Source organism: Cheilinus undulatus, linkage group 13 (genome assembly GCF_018320785.1).
Source record: "Cheilinus undulatus linkage group 13, ASM1832078v1, whole genome shotgun sequence".
NCBI lineage: Eukaryota > Metazoa > Chordata > Actinopteri > Labriformes > Labridae > Cheilinus > Cheilinus undulatus.
In genome coordinates, this window is record NC_054877.1 from 6370538 (window position 1) to 6384747 (window position 14210).

Below are 14210 nucleotides of genomic sequence, written 5' to 3' on the forward strand. Positions count from 1 at the left end.
TTTGGGGAAGGCCCTTTTCTATTCCTATATGACTGTGCCCCAGAGCCAAAAGCAAGGACTATAAAGATGTTGTTTGATGAGTTCAGTGTGGAAGAACTTGACTGACCCGCACAGAGGCCTGACCTCAACGCCATCAAGCACCATTAGGATGAACTGGAATGGAGACTGTGAGCCAGGCCTCCTTTAACATCAGTGCCTGACCTCATAAATGCTCTACAGGAGGAATGGGCACAAATTCCCACAAAAACACCAAAATCTTGTGGAAACCCTTCCAAGTAGAGTGGAGCCTGTTGATTGTCGCTGCAAAAGGGGGACAACTCCATATTAAATTGCATGCCATTACAGTCCTGACTAGTTTTTTTTAATTTCCCAAAAGTATTTTATGTGAGAAACTCTAAAAATGTGCCTGTACTTAGAGAATTAATCTAGAAATGTGCTGAGCCCATTACTTTTATGCAACTTTCTTATTAGGCTGTGGATTGATGAGATTTTTAGTGAATATATCAAACATTAATGGATTGCAATGAAATTTCAATTGAAAATGCATTTTTCCCTAAGTGTTTTCTGAAAATTTTCAGTGATTGGACCATTTCAGAATAATGTCCAACACATTTTGAAGGACTATGTGCTGTATTTGTGAAGCAGTAACACTTCCACCATCGTCTACTGTTTTTTACATTTATGACTTTCTATTAAGTCTAAGGAAGCAAAATTGCAGAAATATAAGGTGGTAAAATTGTTCAACATTTCACCTGCCAAACATATCAAAGTTGGTATTGTCAGTGTAATTTTGTAAGCATGCTGACGTTATCACTTTGTTCCACACTTCTTCAAAGTTTCTCCTCAGTATGAAACTCCACAGACTATCTCAGAGATGAATTTGACTGCTGAAGCATCTTTTGGGGGCAGGAGATAAGATGATGGATGAAAATAGAGAAAGTGGTGGAAAAAGAAGAATGGGTGGACAAATAGAAGTTCCATTATAAAGTCGGGGCTGCTCTCTGGGAAAATAAAGAAGCGCTGACTCAACAGGGACCTTTCCAATCACCTCCTCTCACTCCTCTCCGCCTACACACTCACACGGTGTGAAATACATTTCTACTAGCACCTCCCTCCCTCCATAAAAACAATATATATATTCAGTGTTAGGTGCAGGAGCCGCCTTTCAGCCCTCTGAGTGATGGGGAGAGCACTCTGCTGTTTTCTTCTAACCCAGTTCACTTTATGACACATTAAGGCTCCCAGTGTTGACCCAGGGAGTGCGTCTGTCCAAGTACTGAGCCTTAAAACTCACTTTGGTTTATTATGGACAGGAACATTACTGTTGTGGGTAGTTTTATGAGGAGTTTCCGGAGATATGGGCAATAAAATGGGCTGCACACCTCAGATGTTAGGTACTTTGGTATCTTTTATATAGTCCTTATTTTATTTTATTTATTTATTTATTTGATAGACAACCTTATATGTTATGAGGGATGAAAATAACTACAATTAAGTAATAAAAGCAGAGGCATTAAAATCACATTTGAATGAAGAAAATGGAGTGATAAACTCTAAAGTGGATTGCTTAATTTGAAGCCATTATGATGAAAATTATTGCCATTTGATGAAAAAACACCAAATTAAATCACTTTAATTGCCTTTCTTTCATTATTTATCATTCACAGCAGACACTTTTTATTTACCATGCTTTTAAAGAGGCCTCTAAGGTGGAAATAACTTAACGTGGTGTTAAATATTGAGGTGGTGAAAATGCATGTGATTGGAAACAACTAGCATTAAAAATAAATTAAAATGTTGTGCAATAAACAGTGTGTGTGAAATTAATTATTCATCACTTTTTATTGCATCCAATCAACATTTGTGCTTTACAGCACTCGTTAAGGGTCATTTTGATCAGAATCATTGCCATCTTGCTATTTTTGTCACCTTGCCATTAAGCTCCAGTCCCATTTCTAACTTCCACCCCTACCCCTTGGTTCAGAGTGCCCCCTTTCCCCCTTCCAGCAGTTCTCAAAGAGCAAGGCTGCTTATAAAAGAGGAAAAAGGGGGATATATGGGGTGCCCATTGAGGTCAACAAAACATGGTCCATTATAAAGTTCAGCTGCAATAGCCATGTTTAACATTTTAGACATATTCAGGTAAGGTTGGGGATGGGAGCATATGCCAGGTCAGCACTTCGCTGCATCAACCTTGGTCCTGTACTGCTCTGGCCTCCTGGTGGCCATCTTCCAGGTCTGCACCAAGCCCATACCCCATCTCTCTAAGAATTCTCCCAGCAGACCTCTCCATGAGGTTAGCCGCCCCTGGCAGCTGAACCGACCCACCGGGTCCTGCACACCCAGTATGCAGTGAACTGGGCAGCTGACCCTTCCGGTCCTCACTCTCCTGGGCACGTCAACATTAGACACTTGGTCCTGCCAAAAATACCCAAAAATGCACGGTAAAGAAGTCGCCACTCCAGCCGGTTCCATCAGTCAACCATATTTCTAACCTAAATTCTCCCCATTCTTATCAGTGTAACAAAATATTCATTTTACTTTGGCTTCATTAAAACCCGCTTTTCCTTAAACGTTATGCCCATTTGTTTAAGTGTTAACAATGTTGGCAGGTGAGTTCTGGCTATTAATGGCAGGATTTAAAGCCATACCATGACCTGAAGAAAGGGAGACAAAACTGAGGCAACTTTTTATGGAACCTATTCCAGCTGTCAGGGCTGACACATAGAGACAGACAACCAGGCATGCTCACATTCACACCTACGGCCAATTTAGAGTCACCAGTTAACCTAACGAGCATGTTTTTGGTGGTGGGAGGAAGCTGGAATACCCGGAGAGAACCCACGTGAGAGGACATTTCTTTAGCAGTCATCTTGCCAAAGATGTGCAAAGTTTTCTGGGATGTGGTGGTTTCCCATAACTCAGTTTTAAATGTGCCTTTGGAAAATCTCTGTTTGAAGGGCCATTCCCCGTTTTACTTAACCCTACCTTTCCAACAAAAATTGGCACAGCCTACCCTCAGACATGAATGTGTAAAAGGTCAGGGTGGGATTCAGTGGTATGTGCAAGGAGTATATTTGGGTTGAGCTGTTTTGTGTACAGCACACAATTTTACTTTTTTGTAACCATAATTTTTGTAACCACCCATCATTAACACTACACACGGTTTGTTACTCTGAAAATTATGATTAAAAATGCAATTTTCATGACTTTTTCCTTAGTATAAAAATAATGATAACTTTGCTTACACTGCTTGATTCTCAACCTTTACAGTCTGCCAGCAAAATGGCATGGGCAAGTGTAAAGTAGCTGTAAATCCTGAGTGGTTATGGTTAGACTAAGATGCCAGGTTAGGACTTTAATTGGTGTATTCAGGTGTAGGTTAATCCTAAATTAACCAAATGCTTTGAGGTTGCCAAAATTATAGACTCACTCGTACTAACTGAAATCATGCAAAAAATGTATGAATAGTCCATGCAAAGGCTCTTAATATGAAAACCTTTGTGTTGGGCTATTTTATATAAATTTTAAAAATGAAAACTTTTAAATTTGATGTTAATTTTTGACATCCATCAATGACCTTTTGTTTGTGTCTGTCCTGAGGGTCCTCAGCTCCTCTATGATACAAGTAAAGGGCCTCATAGTAAAACAGGTTGTGAACCACTGACCTAGACGAATGCTGGATGCTTAAAGCAAGCAACAGGGTATTATTGTTTTACTTTTGGTGACTAATCTCTAAATTCACCTCTGGAATTCTTTGAGACAAGACATTGTTGTTTTTCATTATCAGTATTTATACTATACTATTATTAAAGGGGACATATTTTACCCTTTTAAGTCAAGTCTATATTGGTCTTAGAGGTCCCCAAAACATGCCTGTGAAGTCTGTTGCTGAAAAAACACTCTGGTATTGGATTTTTGCATGTCTATTAACCCCTCTGTTTCAGCCCTGGTCACAACGAGCTGATTCTGTGTCTGTGGCTTTAAATGTCACTCAGCTGTTTGACTCCACCCCTCTCAGGAAATAGGTGTGGCTTAATGGATGTGGCTGATCAGGAGAGGAGGGCGGAACTTTCTCCCAAGAGGGAAGGGCCAACAGAACCCGGGGGCGGTGCTATATGACATCACGAGGGGAAAATCTGAGAATGGCTTGTTTTAGCACACATTTTCTGAAAGGTTGGGAAAGAGAGAGAGAGAGGGAATCAGTTTGCATTAATTTTCATCAAATTGGCCTCAAATTAATTAAACAATGTGATAATTTATGATTCCATTTTTTAATTTATATGTTTTTATTATTCCCTTTTAAATGAATGACTTTTTATCACCTCCACTTTCATCATTTAATTGTTCTTATTTCTGTCCTTTATAGTACGTGACGATGATGCTACATTCATTACATGAAAGGTTAACACAGTCGGTTAAAAACAATTAGAGCTGGACAAGTTTCATTTTTGAGGATGAGAAGGAGAAACAAGAAAGCTTTTATGGATCTAATCAACCACTTTTATTTTTTCTTCTGGCAAAACAGTAAAATTTGAACATCCACAAAGAGTCCAGATGAGTGTTACTGCAGCTCACTATAACTATAAGACATTTTTTGTTCATCTTAAGAGTCAGGTCTATTGGCTTAGCTGTGAGGGAGAAGTTTAATGTCTTATTGCAGGACAAAAACAGTCCCATGTTTTTGTTGTTAAAGGCTGGAATAAAGTGAAACTGGATGAGATGTTACACAAGAGCATGATCAGAAAGATAAAGTGCGTTTTTTTCCTTGTGTGTTTTTTCAGAGGGCTCTCCGTTCAGCTGGTGGTTTGGAGGTCCTGGTCCTGGAACTCCACAGACTTACTGGGGTGGGGCCCAGCCAGGCAGCCAGCAGTGTGCCTGCGGCCTGCAGGGTGACTGTGTGGACCCTCAACACTACTGCAACTGTGACGCAGACCGCGTGGAGTGGTACTGAACCTTCACAACATACAGAAATACTCAGTCACACTGTACGATGAGAGAAATGCTCTCTCTCTTTGAGCTTTGGTTAAAATAGAAATTTTTGATCCAATTTGATTGAAATTTGTGTTTGGTAGATTATTTCTTTGTTATAAAAATGCTTCTTGGCAATAAATATTATACCATTGTAAAGCCTGTTTATTTCCTTTTTAAATACCACATTTGTAAGGATCATGCATTTGTGGGATGAGCAGCAGAGCTGAGTATGTAGGTTGCGCCCATGAAATTGGCCAAATCATCTCTGCCCATGCCAAAGAGCTTATTCTGCTGTTGACTGTTGTTTGTTGGATTTGATTATTGAGGTTTGAAGAAACAAGGGATATTGGCAATTTAACAATTTATTCACCTAACAAACAGGAGCCTCAGCAGCGTGTGGAAGAATCATACACAGCCACAACAGCCTGGCTCCTCCTCCTCATGCTGGTCACCAGCCTGGTCACACACTGCTGTGGGATGGCGTCCCATTCTTCAATCAGCGTTTGTCGCAAGTCAGCCAACGTGGTTGTGTTGGTCACTCTGGCACGAACAGCACGCCCAAGCTGATCCCACAAGTGTTCAATGGGGTTGAGGTCAGGACTGCTGGCAGGCCATTCCATCCTCTCCACCCCTAAACTCTGGAGGTAGTCTCTGATAAACCCCGCTATGAGGGGGCAAGCGCTGTCATCTCGGAGGATAGGGTTCAGTCCCAGACTGTGGAGATATGGGATTTCCACTGGTTGCAGAATTTCATCTCGATATCTCTCTGCATTGAGATTGCCTCCAATGATGACAAGCCTCGTTTTCCCATTGAGGGAGTCGCTTCCCCACACCATCACACTGCCTCCACCTAAAGATGTTACCGTATCGGTGCAGCAATCAGCATAACGTTCTTGCCTTCTCCACACTTTAACCCTACGATTCAACTGCTGTAGGCAGAACCTGGACTTACTGCAGTTAAAGCACCTGATTGTCAGCACCTGGGGGAACCAGAAGCTCAAAACAAAAATCAATAGCAACAGCAGAATAAGTGTTTCGGACAATTTTTCATGGATGACGCCAGCATACTCAGCTCTGCTGCTCATCCCAGAAAGGCATGTTTTTACTTACAAATGTGGAATTTCAAAAGGAAATAAACAGGCTTTCCAACTTTATAAAATTTATTCCCAAGTATCATTGTTATAAAAAAGAAATAATCTACCAAACACAAATGTTCTTAGTTTTTTTTCTCCTCAGTTTACTTCAATGAATATACTTTCCTTTTCTTCTTGCTCTGGAAAATTCTTGCCTGCTATAACATTGTCATGTAAATCACCTGAATAGCGTAAACCTGACCTTTTGGGTTTATTATCAGCTTTGCTACTGAGCTGTTTGTGCCCTTTGCCTCTTTTTTATGTAGCTGTCAAATAAACAGGCAAAGATGTCATGCTTTGCATCTGTATGTCTATAAGAGAATCCAGCTCGGGGTTAAAATATCCTCCTATAACTGATGACAAAGTCACTTCAGTAGTTTTAATTAATAGCAGTCCTATGTCCTATGTTTAATCAAGCAAATTAGCACAGTTCTTTTAGAATCATTTCTTAAATAAGGGACATAAAAATGGGTGAAGTTGCTAGGGGATGTATGAATAACTAACCTGAAGTTAACCCTGTTGAGTTTCTGTCTGACTAGCAGTTAGCGTACATTTCCTGGAGCTATGCCTTTTTTCTGGCACCTTAATGTGACATGTGGCCATTCTTTTTTCCTGTTACTATATAAAACCTTAAATACATTGCCCTAATTTATGCACATCCTGTTTCCATACATTTTCTCAGGGTTTTAATTGGCTTCTTTCATCTACTATCTTTTGCCCTTTCTAATTCAATCCTTCTACTTTTCTTAATTATTTCCCTCCTTTTTTCTGTCCTAATAATTTCATCATCCTACACTTATACATTCCTTCTCTCTCCATCTCCTCTTTTGTTTTAACTTTTTGTTTTCTTCTCCTTTAAAAGCTTAGTTTCCTTCCATCATCTATTATCTTTTTCCTCCTTGAGCTTCACTCTCCTTGTTCTCCTCCTCCAGGACTGAGGACTCTGGACTACTGACCCACAAAGAGAGCCTCCCTGTCAGGTCTCTGGTGCTGGGGGACGTCCAAAGGTCGGGGTCAGAGGCTGCATACAGGGTGGGGCCACTCCGTTGTCATGGAGACAGTAAGTTCAGCTCCAGTTGCCTGGTTACATATGATGGGAGAATTACAGGATTTTTTTTTTAATTCTGGAAATTCTGGTGTTAAACCATCTGGTTTATTGGCTGACTGGCAGGGTCGGCCCAACACATGGGTCTGTATGTGACTGACTGACTGACTGACTGACTGACTGACTGACTATGACTTTCAGAGCGTTACAGAGTTGCGTCAGCAGGAGGAGGGATATGTAATGGCAGTTCATGGTACATAGTGGACCTCCGATGACACCTCCGCTCTGTCTTTAGCGCTGTGTATAACTTTTTCCGGTGAATAGGCGGAGCTACTCCTCTCTGCTGTCCTTACCTGCGTTTGCACATCCACATCTGTGAATTTGCAGCTTTCAACAGGCATCCTAGATAGTTGAAGTCAGTCATATACGAGATGTGAGCCTAGTCTTGTTTACTGAATAGTAAAACAATGTTTTGGTTTCATTGTGGTATTTCACATAACAAGGGAGAAAAGCTGTTAAAAATGATTAATGCTGCAGGCGGTCCCAGAATGGTTTTTGTGAAGCTCAAAGCATTAACCAAAGCAGTGGCTTACTGTTAAGTAAATGCACCTTATGGAGAGAAGTTTGTGTTGAACACTGACCTCAGTACAAAACAAGAAGTTACAGAGGTGAGCAGAGATGCAGGCTTTGAGCCCTCTCCTCTTTAGGCTGCAGGACTCAGCATCTGTTTGTTTATTCGGACAACAGAACAGTTTTCCATTTTCCTCTGTCCATTTTACTTACCATTACTATTACCATTCAGCTTTACAGCTTTAACTTACATTTATGAATGGCACAGCAAACTGTGTTGACAGTCAATAATTTCTGGAAATGTTCCTGAGCCCATGCAGTGATTTTCAGTACAGAATCATGCCTGTTTTTAACGCAGAGGTGCCCGAGGGCCTGAATTTCACAAGAATCCAATACTGACCTTCAGCCTTGTTCCTTGTACGCAGAGAATTCTCCAGTTTCTCTGAATCTTTTGATGATGTGATATACCACAGAAGGTGGGATATTCAAAGTCTTTGCAGTTTTATGTTAAAGTAGTTTGATGCAGTTTTTCATGGATTGGTGGACCTCTGCCAAATTTCTGAGAGACTCTGCCTCTCTAAAATGCTCCTTTTATACCCAGTCGCGTGACTGACCTGTTGCCAACTAACCTAGTTGGTTTCAAAATGCTCCGCCAGCTTACTTTTGCAGCCTTTTGTTGCCCTGTACCAACTTATTTTGAGATTTGTTGCTGCCGTGAAATTTAAAATTTGCTAATTTTTTCATGAAATGGTCAAACGTCTCAGTCAGCATCTGATCTGTTGTTAATTTTCTACTGTGAATAAAATATGGGTTTATGAGATCGGACAATCATTGCATTACACAGTGCCCCAACTTTTATGGAATTGGAGTTGTAGGTTTCACGTAGCAGTAGTCATTTTGTATTTAACGCTGACATTTCAGTGTGAAAATCCTCATGTTGTGTTTTTAAGTTTGAGACTCCAAACATTTCAACTTGAAGTGATTTTTAGTAAATTTCAAGAATGAAGCACATTTATCTTTTTCTGAAGAGAAAATTTGATGCACAGCTATCAGGACAGCTTAGCTATTGCAGAAACAATAGAAGGATTAATGCAATTCTTAAAAATGGGACGTCAGAAAACACACTGGACTGGCTCGAATGGCAATGGCGATGAATAAGAACCCTGAAATCCCATTGAGTTGTTTTAAATCCATAACAGACTAATTCTTTTCAGATCATTCCAGTTTTTACAGAAGAACTGGCATGGTGTTTTATATTTAATCCCCTCTCCCAGTCATGTGGTAAATTAATTCTTCTGGGTACAGTACCTTAACATCTAGAAGCTAATTATCATTAGCAGAACGATGGCTAATGCCCATTCGCTTTTAAGATTTCACACCTTGATACCTGCTCCTCATTAAAAGCATTACAAGGTAAATCAAAGTATCGCACTGAGGATCCTCCTTTCAATTATTTTTAATTACAGCACTTCAGTATCTATCAAAGTAGATGGATGAATGAATATTTGGCCTGATTTATCAAACGAGGTCTCCATAGCTTTGTGCATTGCCTCATTTGTTAGCTACATGCCTCACATTCAAATAACCTAAAGGTGACGTTTCTTTTTGATTCTCAGGGAATTTCTGGAACGCTGCATTCTTCGACAAAGAGACGTCGTACCTCCACTTCCCCACCTTCCACGCCGAGCTGAGCGCAGATATCTCCTTCCTTTTTAAAACCACGGCAGCCTCCGGTGTGTTCCTGGAAAACCTGGGCATCAAAGACTTCATCCGCATCGAACTGAGCTGTGAGTAGGAGCTGGAGGGTGAAGATCTAATCCGGATTAGAGCGATGTGTCACTGAAAGCTGGAAGTCAAAGTCTTAATCTGGATCTGTGTAAAAAAGCCCAGAGGTTACAGACTTAATCTGTATCAAAATTATCCTTGAAGAAATATAGTCGGTATCTTAGGCACAGCTCAGATTTTCTTGACCTTCTTGTCCTCACTTTCACAAAAGTTGAACATCTTAGTCGCGTCCTTTTAACACACGGACAACCTGACTCTTCAACATTTCACCCAAATGTGACTGTGGAACATGAAATTTCACAGTCATGGGTATTAATCTTCTCCTTTGGCATGCTCTACTCCTCAGCAGAAACCTTGACACACTTCTGTAAACCTGCCTGCAGGGATTTGCTCCAACTCAGACCCAGCATGAAGCCAGCACAGAGCTGCACAGGAGGACTGAGGTCAGCTGAGGCTGGTTTTCCAAACTGAAAGATTCATTTATTATTGAATATTTCATATTAAAATAGCAATAATTGCATTTTTTATTTATTAAGAGGTCCAGATCATCTGGCTCAGCTCAGTAGAGCTGGTTGTTTAACACTCAAACAGCTTTTCGTCTGGTACTGGTGAAGGCACTTTTATGCTCTCCGTGCTCTGCGCTCACTTTGTCTGTTTTTCATCTGTTCTCTTGAAGCTTAAGGATACAGATCAAATGTTGTAATACTGCTGCCAATCGTGGAGTAGTCTTGAGCACTGCAGCCAACAGTTCAACCTAGAGTAGCAAACACAATGAAGAAGAATCATTTGAAAGAACTTAATCAAGTTTTCTCAGGAAATATAAACGAATAACGAGTGAGTTATCAGAAAATACAGACATATTATATGGAGCAGCATCAAAGTAGCTCAGTGAGAGACGACCACCTCTAGTGGATTGGTTTATCGATGTCCACACCAGAATAATAGAGGCATGTCCGCATGAGGGCACTGACAGTTGTGAAGTTCAGAGTGCAGATTCATTTTCATGCGTGCGTCTAGCAAATACAAGCCTTTACACCGCGTTCCAAATTATTATGTAAATTGGATTTTAGTGTCACAAACATTCAATTTTTTTGTTTTTCAGTGAAACTCATGGATGGTATTGTTACTCAGGGCTTTCTGGATCACTGAAATCAATCTCAGACACCTCTGATAATTTTTTTGCCAGGTGAGCCCAATTAAAGGAAAACTACTCAAAAAGGATGTTCCACATTATTAAGCAGGCCACAGGTTTCAACAATATGGGAAAGAAAAAGGATCTCTCTGCTGCTGAAAAGCATCATATAGTGCAATGCCTTGGACAAGATATGAAAACATTAGATATATCAGGAAAACTTAAGCATGATCATCATACTGTGGAGAAATTTGTGGCTGAGTCAGCGCACAGACAGGTTCATGCAGATAAAGGCATAAAAGTCATAATGAGGAAGGTTTCTGCCAGTCAAATTCATCAGATTAAGAGAGAGGCTGCTAAAATGCCATTACAAAGCAGCAACCAAGGTATTTGAAGCTGCTGGTGCCTCTGGAGTCCCACAAACCTCAAGGTGTAGGATCCTCCAGAGGCTTGCAGTTGTGTATAAACCTACTATTCAGCCACCCCTAACCAATGCTCACAAGCAGAAATGGTTGCAATGGGTCCAGAAATACATGAAGACTCATTTTCAAACAGTCTTGTTGACTGATGAGTGCGGTGCAACCCTGGATGGTCCAGATGGAGGAGTAGTGGATGGTTGGTGGATGGCCACCATGTCCCAACAAGGTTGTGACGTCAGCAAGGAGGGGGTGGAGTCATGTTTTGGGCCGAAATCATGGGGAAATAGCTGGTAGGCCCCTTCAGGGTCCCTGAAGGTGGGAAAATGACCTCGGCAAAGTATAGAGATATAGAGTATAATATGTGGAATTTCAGACTGATCACTTCCTCAGTGGTACAAAAGGAAGAACCATGCCTTATGTAGAAAAATGATATTCATGCATGACAATGGTCCATTTCATGCTACAAAGAATCTCTCTGTGTCATTGGCTGCTATGGGCATAAAAGGAGAGAAACTCATGGTGTGGCCCCCATCCTCCCCTGACCTCAACCCTACTGAGAACCTTTGGAGCATCCTCAAGCTAAAGATCCATGAGGGTGGGAGGCAGTTCACATCAAAACAGCAGCTCTGGGAGGATATCCTGACATCCTGCAACGAAATTCAAGCAGAAACTCTCCAAAAACATCTGTGAAGATGTTTTTGATTGAAATATCTTTTGATTTCAGTAAATATGGCCTCCTAATGCTGCATATTCAACAAATGACCATTTTCACTTCTTTACAACCTTTAAAATGTTTTAAAACTTTGTTGTGCGTAATAATGTGGAACAGTGCATTTTGAGTTTTTATTTTTTTTTAAATAGTTATCATTGGGAGGTTTGTTCAATAAAATTTGAATCTTGCTCTAACAGCTGATGACTTGAAAATTACATTGTCATTTGCATCGATTTTTTAGGAAAATAAGAGAAAAAATGCACAATAATTTGGAACGCGGTGTAGGCTTTTAAAAATGTGGATTAAACAATGACAAAGGACAGAGGAAAGGAAACTGACACTCAAACGTGAGCTAGCGACCACGGCTTAAAGAGCCGTTTCATAGCACAGGCTTGTTTGTGAAGGCGTATCATTACTTGATCATTCACCCCACGAGGTTCAGATGGAAGTACACCACCATTTCAATTAAAAGTGATTTTTTTATATTTTAAAGGAGCTCAGCTAGCCTCTTAGCTCTCTACAAGAATCCGTGTCTCCCTATATCTGGATAGATGATGCTAAGTACCAGGAGGTCTGCAGGACTGAGTCGTTTGTGATGTTGATTGCCTCCATGCCAGCTAAACTGTGGTAAAAATGATTTATTTTGGTAAGCTAAAGGGACTGTATTTAGTGTATGTAGAAATTTTCATCATTTCAGTCATTTCATGACTCCTAAAAGATATTTGGGATCACGTGATTTCAATTAGCCTATAGTATATCATGACTTTTGGGAATATCACAGCATGAAAAAAATGGTCCCTAATTTGACAGTGACCACAGAAACTGACATGGAGGCTGTTTAGGCTGACCTCGGCATTGTAGTGAGGTTTTTGTAAAGAGGTGGCTGCTCCATCTCACCTCTCAGGTACAGATATACCTTTTTAATTATTTACTTTTTCTTTGTCTATTTAAATCAATCCCACCATTTTGCCTTCAGTAAGGTGTTTAATGTGGTTTTTATGGGTCCAGTTGTGGTTGGTTGGTCCCCTTGTAGAGCTGCCTCAGGGTTGGGTGTTACAACATACAGTTAAACAAAATGATTCACTTTGCCTCTTTTTAATGAGGAATCAAAGATCAGATCTTTCTTGTTCTCATCTTGTTGATAATGTTTGCCTTTTCCTTCAGGATTTATTATATAGAAGTGGAACAATAATGGTTGGTGTTTTGGCTTTATGGGAACAACACTCAGGCTGTGTATGAGGTGTTATGGTTTTACAGCCCCTTTTAGCCGTGTGGTCGTTAAAAATGTGGCAGAATTACCCACAAGGGGGTTCCTTACGATGCTTATAGACATGCATCTATGTATGAGATGCTTGTTTATGACCAAACATGCTGCCTGGTGTTTAGTGATTCTTATATTAATGCCTTGGAGGATTAGGAATGAGGGTCATTTGCAGTCTGAGATCACTCTGCCCATTCCCTCATTTTTCTCTGGTTTTAAATTTTCATAGAAATGGGATTTAAAGAGAAATACAATCTAGCATGAGGACGTTGCTGCACTGTCAGCGTCTGTCCTCAGGCAGCTCACCAGAGTAGTTGTTCCAGCTCTGCATCTCTGTATCTAAGCCTCATTACGAGAACAATCTCTAAATGAAGTTAGCTGAAAACGCTGGGATATTGGTTCATGCTGTTATGCTCACACACGGTAATGCATCTTCTCCTTTCAAAAACATAAAGGATGAGAGATGAGACGCCTGCGCTCTCCAAAATCGACTACTTTTGTTCCAGTAAACTTGACAGGGTGTTTGCGAGCTGAGCAGACAGCTTTGAGAGGAAACAATAGAGAGTCAGAGTGAAACCAAGCTCTTTGGTTTTTATCCATAAGAAAACAATCCTTCAAAGTCCCTTTTTACATTTGCAGCATCGTCACGAAGTCAACATCCAAGACAATGCCTTGTATAGTTGTTGATTCAATGCTTATGTTTTGTAAGCTGGCTTTAGTGACCATACGCTTATGATGTGTGGGTTTTTGTAGGCCATAATGCCTCTCTGAACTGATGTTGACAGATCCTACTTGGAGATGTTGAATTGATATGCAGGGGTCATGATTTTCACTGCTAGGTCTTCTGGTTTCTGTTTGTAGTTCATTTGATGACCAATATCAGCAGGATTTATTGTATACAGGTAAAACACTGAACCAAACTCCTTTAAAATGTGGCATTTTAAAGTTGTCCCACCTGCTCGTTGGATGAATTGTTGTAATTGGTCGTAGGTGTGAGCGTACCTTGTTGCTTGTCTCTACATTTCATCCTGTGATTGACTGCCAACCAGTCCACGGTGCCCCCTGTCATTCACCTTTGACAGCTGGGAAAGGCCCCAGACCCCTAGATGCTGTTGCCTCTCAGCAAAAAGGTTCCTGGTTTGAATACCTGCCATGGCCTTTCTACAGTATGCATGTTTT

At 40.6% G+C, this 14210-nt stretch overlaps 1 protein-coding gene across 1 annotated transcript in view; it reads left to right on the plus strand.

Annotated features, from left to right (window-relative positions):
- Positions 1-14210, plus strand: part of LOC121520599 (contactin-associated protein-like 4) — a 222844-nt gene that overhangs the window by 144737 nt on the left and 63897 nt on the right. Inside the window, exons 14-16 of the mRNA XM_041804138.1 lie at positions 4785-4947; positions 7040-7167; positions 9339-9509. Coding sequence (XP_041660072.1) covers positions 4785-4947; positions 7040-7167; positions 9339-9509 — 462 coding nt within the window. The remainder of the gene's footprint in view (positions 1-4784; positions 4948-7039; positions 7168-9338; positions 9510-14210) is intronic.